Genomic DNA, 15452 nt, shown 5'->3' with positions numbered 1-15452 from the left:
GCAGTTATGTTTCTCAATTTCTACAGAGTTATGTCTGGGAATAGCTTGCTGATTATTTGTTATAATTTGTGAGCAAAGGAAAGGACTGACTGTGGCAATAGCATGAATTAGAGTAAATCTGGGTATTAAAAAGTGGGATTAAGCCCAGTTGGCCATCCTAGCTTTAGATCTCAGCTGTCAGTATCTCTAGCCCCTTATTTGCAGTCTGGAGCAGTCATGCTTCACAAGCGCATATCTCACAGGTACAGGATCTCGGGTGTTCAAACAGTGCAAGTGCATTGTTAATTAATATAATGCAGATTTCCACAATGTTAACTGTACATTTCAACAATGCACCATGGCATGATGTATTGCTACACCCCTAGAAAATGTATAATAATGTATAAAACTACATAAGAATAGACATTTCCTTATTCTCTTATAGAATTATGTAATAATTAAAGCTTTGAATTTACAGAATATATGTAGTTGCATATACTGTAAAAAAAAAATGTTTATTGGTCGCCACAGCAATAACCGTTATATGCGAAGTATCAAGTCAAAGGTTGGAAGTTCTTTTCCTACTACAAGGAAATTCTTCTTCATGGTAATCACTCTTACACTACACATTCTGTGAATAATGATTGAATTAAAATGCTGGAGTATTCCTTTAAAGGCAGAAAGAGCTATCATCCTGCCTATGTCAGGTGCAGACATGGTCTCAGAGGTACCATTTTAAAATAATGTAAAACATTTCTCTTTTTGCTCAGAGCCATGAGAGTTGTAAAGCTGTCACATGTAATTTGTTGCATATGAGCAATACTCCAGACATTTTGAATTGCAAGCAGAGCTTGTCAACATGTTTTTATGCACATGCTGTTTTAGCTTCTTTCATTTTCATTTCATTTGTAGTCGGTGAAATGAGTTTGTCTTGGTTGAATTACATTACAACCTAATGTCACTTTGTCCAGGGTAATGTGTTTGAATATAACTGAAAACTGCAAATGTGCATTATCAGCCACCTCGGAAGTCTGACAGCCAATTGAGCACACTGCTCGGGGCGCGTTGAACCTTGCTGTGAAACTGGATCCGATGGCATGAAAAGGAAGCAATAGATAGTGATGCAATGAACTCATGTTTATTTGGCCCAAGACGGCCTCTGCTGAACAACAGTCTGGAAAAGAAAAATCAATCTGAATTTTAGCTGAAGTTCAGAGGTCTGATACTGCACTTTTTTCTCATGAGGCTCAGCCTGTGAAATCACAAATCCAACATAACACCCAGCTAGAACTCAAAAGTCTCCAGTTTATTTATACTTTCTCACATCTCACATTATCTTCAGCTATGTCCGTCTCTGTTTTGTTTTGGGCTTTTTGGGGGTGTTTGGGTGGTGGAGGTGTGTGGGGCGGGGGGTCTTCTTGGCAGGCTGATACATTCATCATAAAGTAGTCTATGGCATCTCCTAGGTGCTTTGTTTTACTCTGCCAAGTATGTAGATTTATGTTGCCTCGACTGTAGAAAAGAGTGCAGAGTACAGGCTTTTTTTTTCTCTCTAAGACAGATTTATACGGGTGTAAGTAATAGGTCACTGAAGAAAAAATCATTTGCGGTATCAATACACTTACTTCTAAATGACTGGGCGCTGTGTATATGAAATTTCTGCTACATGCTTTGAAGAGAGAAATTGAATTTATCTAGATAATAGCTTACACTGCGTAATTAACCAAATCTCAGAGGCTCATACAATAGCAATACAATTTGGCAGCAATGTAATGTGCGTCTGTGTGTCTATATGGGTGTGTTTTTAGATCTTAGTTGGGGATCAGATGTCCCCACAACGATAGGAATAGCCGGCAGTTTTAAACTTATTGGGACATTTGACAGCTTTGATTTTTATTTTTAAATTAGCCAAATGTTTTATTTGTTTACTTATCTATCTATCTATCTATCTATACTGAAATTAAGGTTAGGGTTACATTTACATTAGGTGTGTGTGTGTGTGTGTGTGTGTGTGTGTGTGTGTGTGTGCATGTGTTCTGGCTTAGCTATACTGAATGCGCAGACATGTGCACGCAGGTGCTCTGGGTTATTGTCTGTCTAGACTGTCTCGATGTGCGACTTCTCACTCAAAACTCTTTGATCCATCAGTGCATTATGATCTGAGACCCAGGAGTGTTTTTACTTTCTTCTTTTTGATGATGTGTTAGACCATTTCTGAGGTGTAATTTGGTTTCCTGTGGCCTTTATGAAAAAATGAAACCATCAGAGCCGCATTTTAGACCATTTTTTGATCATAGTAAACAAACTGGTTTCACGTATTAACTTTATTTATTTCGATTTTCCAGTCATGTGCTTTCATGAACAAGTACGAACATCAAATCACAATTCCATGTACACATAATTATCTTACACATAATTATCTATCGCATATTAGCTTCTGATGCTGTAGCTGTGTTTGTTTAATGAAATGATGTCATGCTTAGGCACATAGTCTATTAGTACCTACAGTACAGGATTATTATCGAAATTGCTCATGCTGATGCTTTGAGACTTTTATGTGTGCAGTTTGCTGCCTATGGCAAATTGAGCGGAAATTCAGGCATTTGTGTTATATCTTTCGTTTGAATGGAGCTTGATGGTGAATTATCGGTGACAGTCCTGAGCTGAAGCCGCTCTCCCGTGCTGCAGGCCAGATGTAGATCTCTATAATTGTCTGTTTTACTCTCTGACTGATCAGAGCCAGTGGCAGGGAATGAGCGTAGTGCTCTATGAAAATGCAGAAAGGGGCCGCCGTTCCAAACCTGATGGCTTCTTAATCATGGAAAGCTGGCAGTTGCTAAGAGGCTGTGGCGTAATGCAGATTTTGTGTTTACAGGCTATGGAAATGTCCCCTTCGTTGAGCGTTTCCAACCTATTGATTTTGTTTTCTCCTTTTTGCGATGTAGCCTCTGTCCCCAGTCTCTCGAGACACTCTACACTAAACCCCCAGCGCTCTCTCTAGGCTTTGACAAGATGTAATCAGGGAGCGCTGTAATCGAACCCGTTGTAGTGGGTCATTTTTCACAGTGAAGTTACAGCTACTGTTTAATATGAATCCTCCATATGAGCTCACAGGTGTTTGCAGAGAAATGACACTGCCTAGGTTGATGGCACAGTTGTCTCTGGGACAAACATTTCCATTTATCCCACTGGGAGGAAAGTGTTTCAGGGACATCTTTAATCTGTCTTCTCGCCATCACATTTCTCACCTCAGTAATGTTTTGTGAGCTGAGTATCCACAGATCGTGTTCACTTCTAATGCCTGCTCTTTTCTCATGTGTGGGTGTATATAAGTGTATATAATTCTATCTGTGATGTGTGTGCATTTGTGTGTTTATGCACAAATTATTCCTGTTTGTATAAATGTCTGTGCAATCTCTTCCAGCCCTCTATTATCTCTCAGTCCCGCCCTGGAGCAGTGAAAAATATAAGGAGAGCTCGATGAATCCTCGCCATCTATTATGATCAGTCTTCAGAGTTGCTTGGAGAGCAATCCTACCTCATGATTTATGGCTTAGATAGATACATTTTATATCTACAAGCTGTGGAATAACCATCACAAATTTGATCTGCCTTGTTGTGGCTTGCCCTGGGGATTGCAATTTCTTATGTGACTTGAAGATAATAATGGGAACACACCAAGCATATCTGGCCATGAAATAAAATATTAGAGTGGATTATTGTAGTGTCAGGAACATGCCTTTAAAATAAAACACTTGAGCTGCTCATTAAAGGGCTGGTTCATGGTTCTTTTGCTAACTGAACTAACTGTTTCCTCTAATCAAATTGAGGTGCATGCAAACAGTCAGGGACAATCTTTTTCTAAAAAGAATATTAATACTTTAACAAATAATAGTTATATGTTATGGGTATAGAGGGTATGCATGTGATGTCACGGTAGCCGGAACTCGCCGCCGTCACGGTAGCCGGAACTCGCCGCCGTCACGCCCACGACTGAGCGGCAGCATTAGTGTACAGCATGAATTCCGCGAAAACACAGAAAAACAATGCCACTAAAATGGGAAAAAGGTGCTGTGCAATCGACTGTGCTAACAGATTCAACAAGAATTCTTGAAAGAAGTTAAGTTGAGCAGTGTAAGTGTATGTAGTATTCATTCATTTCGACGATAAAATGTGTATAAAAGTGTTCCCATTTTACCGCTTGAAAGCGGCTTGATTATACGTCATGTTGACGATAATCTTTGCGACTTTTCGCCGACTATTTGACGTCGAATTGTTTGCTGGGTACATATAATTTATAGCAACTCTTTTTATAGCAGCACATCTGGTCACATCATGTACACTATACATTTTTGTTGTTGTTGTTGTTTTGTATACAACTTTCATATTTTGTATATACTGATATGGGGAGTTGTCTGTAGTTGTACAACAATGTAAAAGGATTGTATTGTATTCTTATTATTTCACTTAACAGCACTTTCAAATGTTGTTTTATTGCTCTTATATCACAGCATTTAGCCAATACTGATACTTATTTTATTTATTAAAGAATAACATGTCATTCTATTCTATTCGATGCATTTTATCCGTATATAGTTTAGATTAATGTTTTGAAACATCTACGAAACAGGTTATTCCAGTCATCACTTACATTACAATAGCTATAAACATTCAGTCCCACATCAGCCTCTCTTTTTTACTCTTTCTTTAAATTAATTTAAAAAATGTAACTTGTCATGTTACGGAGAAACTGCAAAGCCCTCCATTCTGAAAACTCTCCCATGTCACACTCCTTCCATAAATATCCATAAAACATCTAAATAAAAATCTTGTCACAGAAAAATTCATCACATCAATAATTACACATTTTTACATCCATAATATAGAGCCTCCACTATACAATAACCTATGTAAGTTGTAACTATAGAAAAGATTAAATCAAATACATTCATAAAAACCTGTGATGTAAATTAATGCCAGGTCTTTTACCTGAGGTCTGTTGTTTAGAAAATGAATCCGTCCGACCAATCAAATTTGAAAATATACATTATGTTATGTTATGGTATATTGTATCATATTTAGAGATGGGACTGATCCGATGTTGGTACAGGGCCAATACCAACAAAAAATGTTGGATTAGATATCTGAGAAAACATATCATATCTTGTAACAAATGGAAAAGACTGGAATTGAATTTGGAAAATAACTTTTATTTTTGGAACTCTTACATAAAGAGTCTTGACTGGTTTTTCTTTTGTAAGTATTGATTATAAATATTATTATATTTATACTTCATACCTTATTGTACAGTGCCCTCCTCTAATATTGGCACCCTTTGTAAATATGTATGTAAGTATGTTTAACGTTTTGATATTTTGTTAAAAAAAAATTCACGAAAATACTCTGCTCCCATGGATATCACACAACTGCAAACACAACACAGGTTTATCAAAAAAAGTCTTTGTTAAATATAGCTGTGCAACAATTATTGGCACCCCTATGAATTCATATGAGAAAAATATATTTGAAGTATATTCTCATTGATATTTTACAGTTTTTAGTACACCTTTGTGACTGGGAACAGGTGGTTCGAGTGGCCAAAAAAAGTGAACTCGATGGTTCGAGTGGCCAAAAAATCTCCAAGGATCACAGCTGGAGAATTGCAGATGTTAGTTGCGTCTTGGGGACAGAAAGTCTCTACTACTACAATCTACAATCTAAAACTACAATCTGAAGTCACCTACATCACCACAAGTTGTTTGGAAGGGTTTCAAGAAAAAAGCCTCTACTCTCATCCAAAAACAAACTCAAGCATCTTCAGTTTGCCAGACACTACTGGAACTTCAAATGGAATCAGGTTCTATGGTCAGATGAAACCAAAATAGAGCTTTTTGACAATAAAGACCAGAGGAGGTTTTGGCGCACACAGAGAGGTAGCCATATGGAAAAGTACCGGTACCTCATGCCCATGGTTAAATATGGTGGTGGCTCTTTAATGTTTTGGGGCTGCTTTTCTGCCAGTGGACCTGGACAGTTTGTTAGGACACATGGCATCATGGACTCTATCAAATATTAACAGATATTAAATGAAAACCTGACAGCCTCTGCCAGAAAGCTTAAAATGGGCCGTGGTTGGATCTTCCAGCGGAACAATGATCCAAAACATACATCAAAATCAACACAAAAATGGTTTACTGACCACAAAATCAAGGTCCTGCCATGACCATCCCAGTCCCCTGACTTGGAACCCATAGAAAACCTGTGGAGGAGAGTCCACCAGCGTGGACCTTTTGTTGTTTTCAAAGAAAACAATTTCAGATGGATATCAGTATCGGCTGATGCCGATACTCAAGGTATCAGTATTGGAAAAGAGTATTATATTACATTACAATTTATTACATTACATTATTCATCATACCACATTCATAAGATAACCACCCGGCCAGTGTAGTGATGGATCTGGAGTCTATCCTGGGAAAGCTGGGCCTTAGGTGGGAATATACCCTGGATGAGACACTGGTCCATCACAGGGCACCATGCACAGACACATTCACACAGAACAGTTTATCTCTGCCAGTCTACCTACTGGCATGTCTTTGGGAGGTGAGAGGAAACTGGAGAATCCGGAGGAAACCTACACACATACGAGGAAAGCATGTGAAACTACACACTGACAGTAACCCGAGCTCAGGATTAAACCAGGGACCTTAGGGCTGTGATGTGATATGATGTGTATTATATTATATTATATCATATTATATCATATTATATTATATTATATTATATTATATTATATTTGCCAGAAAAATGTAGAGAAATATTTCAGCAAAGCTCCTCCATGACAGATTAGATCTGGTGTGTCCTCTGGTGATAGAAAAGGACATGAGAAAATGGTTCTTTCAATCACTGAAAAAGAAAGTAGCAGCTAATCTCACAAGACATGACTTGTGTTGGATCGAAACTCTGATGTAGAAGCAGTGCCCATGGAGTTTTCAGCAAGACGCAGTCTTAGATAACAGCATGTTTTTAAGCACTACAACAAATGGCTAAAATACACTCAGCCCTTAATGGAGCGCTGCAGAACACCTGTAAAGCATGTTACCAGTGCACTTTTATTGCAGACAGGTGTAGCGTGCTGAATGCCCAGGAGTTTGCTATTGCAGTCTTATTGTAAACAGATTTACAAGGGCATGCAGCAATCACCACTTTTCTGAGCTTTGACAAATGAGTCTACATGCCTTTGGTAATTTCAATATAGCATTTTTAGTGACTTAATGCAGTTCACTGAATCATGGCCAATTCATCTCTCGACACTGAATAAAGCCGAATTTCTTTTGCAGCACAGCAGTTCCATATCTGATGTATGGTGCTGTAAGCCAACTCCCTCTTGCCATGGCATTATTGCAGAGCAGCTCAAGCCCAAGCAGAAGCAGAGCTGCTTTCTGATTCTTAAATCATACAGTCGATAAGCCATGATTGCTTCAGCAGAGGAGAGAATGGTTGTAATCCAGAGGGATTTCTCTTCAGATACATTGCCTGCAGATGTTGTTAAAAAATACTTTCTTAATATTTTTTTTTTCATCACTGAGATTCCACACTTGCGTGGAAAGCAGTGAATGGTGGTGTTAGACCTCCCTTCCTGAAATGCCAGATAGATAAACTATCTGAATATGATGGTGCAAATATTCCCCATGAGTATTCTCACCTGGGACTGCATGGAAATGCCACCAGCACACCAACATCTCTGACCTTTATAGTTCCTGATTTAGACTAGTCTCTTTGTGCATCTGAATGAGAGTGTGTGTTGAAGGCCAATTTCTGTGTCAGAGTTATTTCGGTGCTATGCCTCTGGTGGACCTACATTGTGTCTTATAATGTGCTTGGCGAGTTTGCTTTTGAAATCCAGCGCTGCTGAGAGTGGGGAGAGGGGGGGGGGCATTACAAAGCCTCACCAGCTGTTGGCTGTGTTGCATTGTGTTTACAAGTTCCCCTGATGTGGACAAAGGCCTCGATGGAGATATAGTGGAACAAGGAGCCATTCATTGATGGGATTGCTCACCATGGCAAATCCCCCCTCCCTTCACTGAGTCTTGGTTTTGGGAATACTCACCACCTGTACATTACACCAATGTGCCTTCTTATTATCACCTGGCTACTCCCATATAAAGCTGCCAGACCGTGATGGTATTTTTGATTACTGGGTAATTGGTGTTGAAGTTTATTATGTGAGTTTAATGGCAAGCCTAGACCCACTCTGGGCTCTTTATCCATTGGGCTGTCACTGTGAGCGATTGCTTTTGAGAGCATAATCTATTTATAATGACTCAGATCTGTACTCACATGGAAATACAAGGTCTTTGGCTCTTGTTAGGGTGTGTTGATTGGTTTTTCTTTTCTCCTCCACCAAGATTGTGGGTAATAGGTAATTATGTTATCAAGTTTCCATTTTGGCTGAAATACTTTTTTGTCTTTTTCAGCATATGTCAGAGCTGCTGGCTGTAGTGCGCCTGCCCTTTATCCACCCAAGCTACTTACTGAATGTAGTGGACAACGAGGAGCTGATCAAGTCCTCAGAGCCATGTAGAGACCTGGTTAATGAGGCCAAGCGCTACCACATGCTGCCACATGCCCGACAGGAGATGCAAACACCCAGAACACGCCCGCGACTCTCTGCAGGTACACGCTTCGCCTCATCTAAAAAAAAAATGATCACCCAAGGTTAGTTTGACCAGTTTACATGCAGCACAGCTACAAAAAAGTAACAAAGTGCATTCTAGCTAATATTATAGATATTAGAGGGAAAAAGCTCTTGTTAGTTAGCTTTAGCTAATGTGTCCTTATGTTTCCTGGTTTATTGGTATATAAGTGCATGAATTTACCATCACTAACTAAAATCAGTGTGTGGTTTGTCTTATTCTTTTGGGAATCTCTCTTGTAATTTTACTTTTATTTTAAGTCACATTTATGATTATCTGCTATTATCTTTTACCAGGGTGTTTATTTAGTTGAGTAATTTAACTTTAACTTGAGTAAAGTATTAGGATATATTTAGAACTTAGACCATCACCAAATCATATTTTCAGCACCTTCATATATTCATCCATTTGCCACAATAACAGGATTGGGATCAGAATAAAAATACATGTAAATTAAACAGTTGTTGAATAGTTCTACCCATTTACCCCATTTTAATGTGCTGCCAGAAGTGATCCCATGTTCATTTCTGGCAGCAGGGGGTGGGGGTGGGGGATTTCCTATTACATAGAATCATCCTAGCAGCTGTAATACAACTAATCTTAATAAGGACAAATGCATTTTTTGCCACGTTGGGAACCACCGATTTATCTTCAAGAAAGCTTAGTCGTGGTTCATGACGTATATTAGATCCCAGCCACTCTTCAAGTATTTCCAGAATTTTGCACCAGAATGGGTAAACTAAAGAACATTCCCACATCATATATAATTAAGTGCCCTACACTTCGTTACACTTCCACCATAAATTAGTTCCAGTTATCCCAATCCTGCAGAGCCTAGATGGTGTCCAGTAATATCTATGTTCTCTTTTGTACTTGATGAACGTTCCCCTAGCCTTCCTTATGTTCTGTTCCATATTACCCAAAATGTCCAGCCATTCATTGTCATAATCCCCAAATCTTTCGGCCATATCGTTCTCAAATAATTACAGGTGACTCTCATTACATTGAACATTCATTTGTAACACATAGAAGCCATCTGAGCTTCATGTGACAACTTTAAATAAGAATAAACAAGATTTCCATTTACATTGAATTTGGCTGTAACACAACTCCTAATCTGCAGATGTTTACTAAAATTCCCTTGGCCCGCAGAAAATGACCAAAAAAAATCCCATCCTCATATAAATCACTAATAGTAGTCACCCCTTTGAGCTGCCATTGTTTCCAAAACACCACTCTTTGGCCATCTTTTTTTTTTTATGTCTCTTTTTTTTGCCACTTCAATTGGAGGACCATTATGACTAATTATTTAGATGACTATTATAATCATTATTTAGGTGCTTCACAATTAGAGGGAGAACAAAGATCACAAATCAACACGTATATGAAAATCATCTTTTGATTTCTGTGCATGTGTGCACACACACTTTTGCCACATCTGAATAGCAGTATACAAGTTAAATCCTTAGATATGAAATGTTTTATGTAAGTTTCACTGCGTTGCCTGCATTGTGTTATTTTATTCAAGTCCCAATCTGGCGATATTCTGATAGAGCAGTTAAGTTGAAAGATTGTGTTCATCTGTAACAGCACCCCACGCAAATGCAGTCGAAAGCGGTGCCTGGAATCCGGCCACAGCAGTTTCATGTCCTTGCCAAAGAGAGTGTCAACAGTGGGTGTCGCACACCTGCACCTCTTATTACTGCGCTTTAACAAGTCAGTAAATTTCACTGATGTGTACCTTCACGATGCTCTGCTGTGTGAAACCAGATTTCCATTTTGAACGTTCCAGTCTACACCTGCTCATGCATCTACAAATAATTTTTTTGATTTGTTTATAGGAAAATTTAGTCTTCTTCTTTTAGACAGTTTTTCATTACCTGTACAGAATGAAATATTAACTCGTTCCAAGTGTGAGACCGCTTGATTGTGAAAGTCTTTTGTAGCTTGTGAAGTCTAGCAAAGCTAAACTAATTTACTAGCTGGAACTCATTGACCTCAGACTACAGGCTGTGACTCTATGCTAAGAATATCAGAATATCCATTTAATTTCATTGCTGACTACTGGGTCTCTTTTAAGCTTGGGTTAATCCACTCCAATCAGCAGAGTCATGGCCCCCTGTGGCCTGCCTCTAATACCTGTTTCATTGGGTTTGTCAGTGGGAGAGACTCAGGCACAGTTGGGTTTCTCACACAGCAGGAGCTCAGGAACTTGTCACAAGGCCATGGATCACAGGCCTTGATCTCAGTCATGCTAGATTAGTGAGTTCTGACTGACTCGTGGGTCAGATTAGTATTGCATTCTTCTCTGTATACTACTGCAAACATAATTTATTTCTTTATCCCCAAGAGGCAGCTGGTTAGTGTGTCCTCTTCACAACATGTTCATGCTGAATATCCTTTCAGCATATGTAGGCACTGTTTGTCTTTACTCTTCTATAACAGCATTCGTTATACTTTTTCCCGGATGTTGCCTCAGGAAGGTTTCCTTGGCACTGTCGCCTCTGGCTTGCTCATTAGGAATCTAAATCTATATCCGGTTTTCAGTAAAGCTTCTTTTTGACAATTGTTAAAAGCACTACACATATGAAATTGAATTGAGCTTTGTTAAAGGATGGAAAGACACACATACATACATAAATACATATATACATACATATACACCAATCAGATATAACATTAAAACCACCCGCGTTATACTGTCTAGGTCCCCCTTGTGCCACCAAAACAGCTCTGACCCGTCGAGGCATGCACTCCACAAGACCTATACAGATACAGGTCAAGAGCTTAATTTCATGATCACATCAAACTTCAGAATGGGGGAAAAAATTAATTTCAGTGATTTTGACTGTGGCATGGTTGTTGGTGCCAGATGGGCTGGTTTGAGTATTTCAGTTTTAGTTTTTTCAGTAGCGCGGTTTCAGATTGTTTTTAGTGGTTTGCAAGACATACAGTGTCAAACATACAGTGAGTGGCAGTTCTGTGGGCGGAAATTCCTTGTTGATGAGAGAGGTCAGAGGGGAATGTCCTGACTGACAGGACTCAGTAACTGAAATAACCACTCTTTACAACAGTGTTGAGCTGAAAAGCATATCAGAATGCACAGCATTTTAAATGTTGAAGTGGATGGGCTTCAACATCAGAAGAGCACATCAGGGTCCACTCCTGTCAGCCAAGAACAGGAATCTGAAGCTACAGTGGGCACAGACTCCCATAAACTGGACAGTTGAAGATTGGAAAATCAAGGCCTGGTCTTTTACCGTTTTAACAATACTGTATACATACACATCTTATACAAACAAACAGAAGTAGAAAATAAAAGTGGTAGTTAAGGTGTTACTGAGGCTTTGGAGACAGAGTAAACTATGTAAATATGCTCATTTTTTGTGCTAATTTGAAAGCCTAATGTTTGTTGTCTGTGCAGAAATTCATTTTGTGCTACACAAACCTTTATAAACTATACAATACAGTACTAGACTAACCAGGAACATTTCACTGAGAAATTAATATGATGGAAAGAATAATGTAACAGCAGTGACTCCCACTGAAGGAAAATCGTCTTTGCATTTTAACTAGCTTCTGCACAGCTGGCTTCACTGTCTTTTTTATTTTTATTTTATTTTTATTTTTTTAAAGATATTTTCTACTGTAGGTTGTGCACATTTAATTTTATTCTGCTGCAGAAGACCGATCCTATTTTCTTTTGCTGCAGAGAAATGCCCCAGTCCTCTGGTTTTGGAGGAGGAATGTATGTCATGAATTTTAATCCAAACACTTGGAGGAAAAAAAAATCATGTTGGGCAATCAAACTGACTGAGCCTGAAGCTGGCAGACAAGAATCTTTTTTTTGTTTGTTTGGGTTTTTTTTTCTTCCACAAAGCCAATTCTCTATCATTCCTTAAATAAATACATATTTTTGGGAGGGAATCTTTGTCTGCACAGACAATGTCATGTTTGGTGTAAACTTGGTTTTGTGTGTCAAGGTCTGGAACTTTCAGTGTCTGCATTTCTAGACGAGCTGTCTGCATTTTTGTTGGTTTTAGTTTTTGCTGTAAAGCAGGAGTAATTCTACTGAAATGTATAAAAGGCCAATTACAGGAACTCTCATGCCTACAAATAAGCAACTAACATGATTGAATGGCAAAAACAGTTCTATTTTAATCTGTAACCATTAATAATTAGCAGGCTTCTCCATTCATTTTTAAAAGTTTTATTGGAGACATGTTTATTGTAAACAAGTCCATGTCCTTAGTTTGCTGATCAGAACAAGAGAGGGTAAATAAAAAAATCTTTGAAACTCTGTAAAAAAAAAAAAAAAACCCTCTCCTTTTGGAGCTAGTGTCTCTAGCCCTGTAGCTACTCTCTGGTCCAATGAGCTGCCTTTAGCTGAATAATTAACATAAATGAAAGTCATAACAGAGGAATTGCTACAGAAGCCAAGCTAGCTGTTGTTTAGAAAACTAGAATTGGTGGACTATGGCCATTTTTTCACATGTTTACGGGTTCTGCTACAGTATTTTCTCAAGTATTCAGTTAGTTCTGGTGATCTACAGTGCTGAATCCACCTCAAAACCCCATTCTGCCAGATGACGACACCTGCTATACAAGCTACAGTATTTTTCAAAAACAAATCAAACTGAGATCAAAGTAAAAAAAAAGAAAGAAAGAAAGAAAGAAATTAAAATGTAGTTTGTTAACCTTTTATATATTCTAAAACATACCGTCTCTGTCGGCTGTCTCTAAAGACGAGACCCCTTCTTCCCATCAAAATGTCACTGGAGAAAATCTCTGTGTGCAGTGTTTATTATTTATTTTTATAGTTTGTGCCTTTTCTGCCTTTTCTGTCCCTGCAGGAGTTGCTGAGGTGATCGTGTTGGTAGGAGGGCGTCAGGTCATCGGCATGAACCAGCGCTCGCTGACAGCCGTCACTTGCTTCAACCCTCAGAACAACAAGTGGTACCCGCTAGCCAGCCTGCCTTTTTACGATCGCGAGTTCTTCTCTGTCATTTCAGCAGGGGATAATATCTACCTGTCAGGTAATGAAAATGGCTATGTGTCATTTGCAGTTTTAGGCCTCCCACTGGTGAGAGCATTTATTTTTAGTGCAGACTGGTGAGAATTTGTGGAGGAAGTGTTTCCACTTTTTTCCACCTGAATTTTCACTCGTTGCCCTTGTGTTTTTGTTTTTTTTTAAGGAGATTCAGTCTGTATTTGCCACGGAAATAGTAAAAGCATGTTTTTCAGTGCCATGTTGTTCAGATTCATGCTGGACATTGATCTGTGCCCTGAGCCTTCTTTGGATGAGAGTGTAATGGACCCATCATTTCAGTGGGAGAGAATGTGATCTGGTTCTCCCCTTTGGGTAAAAACACATGCCAACTAATCAGACTTCAAGTGTTTTTCCTCTATACATAAATTTGTCACTACATTTAATTGCTGTCCCATTGGAGAGATATGTGCTACAATTTAAATGATCTGTTACTGGTGTTGGATATTTTTGGCTGTAAAGACAGTACTTTTTTTTTTTTAATGTCACTCTTTTAAATGCACAAAATTTGGTGCAAAAATTTGACACTTTAAACTTGACATTTGGTGCTTTCGTAGCTGCTGTAAAGTTGTATTAGAGTAGGTGTGTGAAAGGCAGTGTGCAAATGGAGACTTGAGCAGTCATTTGAGTTTGGGTTTTTCACTGTCTTCAGGTGGAATGGAGTCGGGAGTCATGCTGCCAGACGTGTGGTGCTACATGTCCCTGCTGGATAATTGGAACCTGGTGTCCCGAATGACAGTCCCTCGTTGTCGCCACAATAGCCTGGTCTATGATGGCAAGCTGTACACCATCGGAGGACTCGGGGTGGCAGGCAACCTTGATAATGTGGAAAGGTATGATAGCTGGACACACACACACACAAGTACACGCACATACACACACACACACACACACACACACAGAATGGCAGGTTTTTATACTTGGTTTAAATTCAGCATTCAAACCGTTATGAGTTCCAGATAAGAGTGTTGAGAAACAATCTGATAATTAGATCTTTGCTGGGGGATTGCAAACTATTTCAGCAGCAGTTGACTGTGGCACAAAATGCATTGCACACATCGGATCTGCTTTCCATTTGAATACTAATGTGCAGGTTGTTGCTATAATGAACTGCACTAATGCAGCCAGATATGCTAAATAGTCCAGTGAGTTTGAAGTTTAAATACAATATATGCGAATTATAACTGTGTATATTTGAAAAATGGTGTACAATAATAACGGTTACTTAAAGTAGGGGAAAAAGTTCATTTTCTGCCTATGAGAAAACACATACATTATGCATTATGTTTTCATCTGGGTGGCTGTACTTCTCTAAAAGGCTTTTTCTATCCTTGGATAAGGCAGTGCAATTTTTTTTCCGTCATTTTCCGGTTTGTCTTGTCCATTCCGGGATATCCACAATAAAAGTAACCACATATTAACCTAAAAGCAGTATCATTTAGTTCAATCAGAAACACTTTGCTAATGCTCAAGACCTTGGACATTCTGTTTGCATCTTGTCCTTATTATCCTTATTATCTCTCACAAAATAAAGAGTGTTTCTAGAACTCACTAGGCTTATCAATAGATGCATCCAGTCTCATATACTGCCCATTCCACTCAGTGTCTAGCCTCCTGTACATTTGCATGAGTCACCACTTAATTGACAGTGCACTGGGAGAATCATTGCTTACACAACAGTGGTTTGTTTGCTGTTCGAGGCTCCTGGAAAAGAGCCTGTGCTCTCTCCG

General features: G+C 38.8%; 1 protein-coding gene across 1 annotated transcript in view; it reads left to right on the top strand.

The window, feature by feature from the left end:
* Positions 1-15452, top strand: part of LOC128612436 (kelch-like protein 29) — a 71141-nt gene that overhangs the window by 38741 nt on the left and 16948 nt on the right. The window contains exons 8-10 of the mRNA XM_053632608.1: positions 8457-8655; positions 13529-13711; positions 14375-14555. Of these exons, the coding sequence (XP_053488583.1) occupies positions 8457-8655; positions 13529-13711; positions 14375-14555 (563 nt within the window). The remainder of the gene's footprint in view (positions 1-8456; positions 8656-13528; positions 13712-14374; positions 14556-15452) is intronic.

This window comes from Ictalurus furcatus, chromosome 9 (genome assembly GCF_023375685.1).
Source record: "Ictalurus furcatus strain D&B chromosome 9, Billie_1.0, whole genome shotgun sequence".
NCBI lineage: Eukaryota > Metazoa > Chordata > Actinopteri > Siluriformes > Ictaluridae > Ictalurus > Ictalurus furcatus.
Note: the sequence above shows the minus strand (reverse complement) of the source record. Positions and strands in the feature narration are given on the sequence as shown.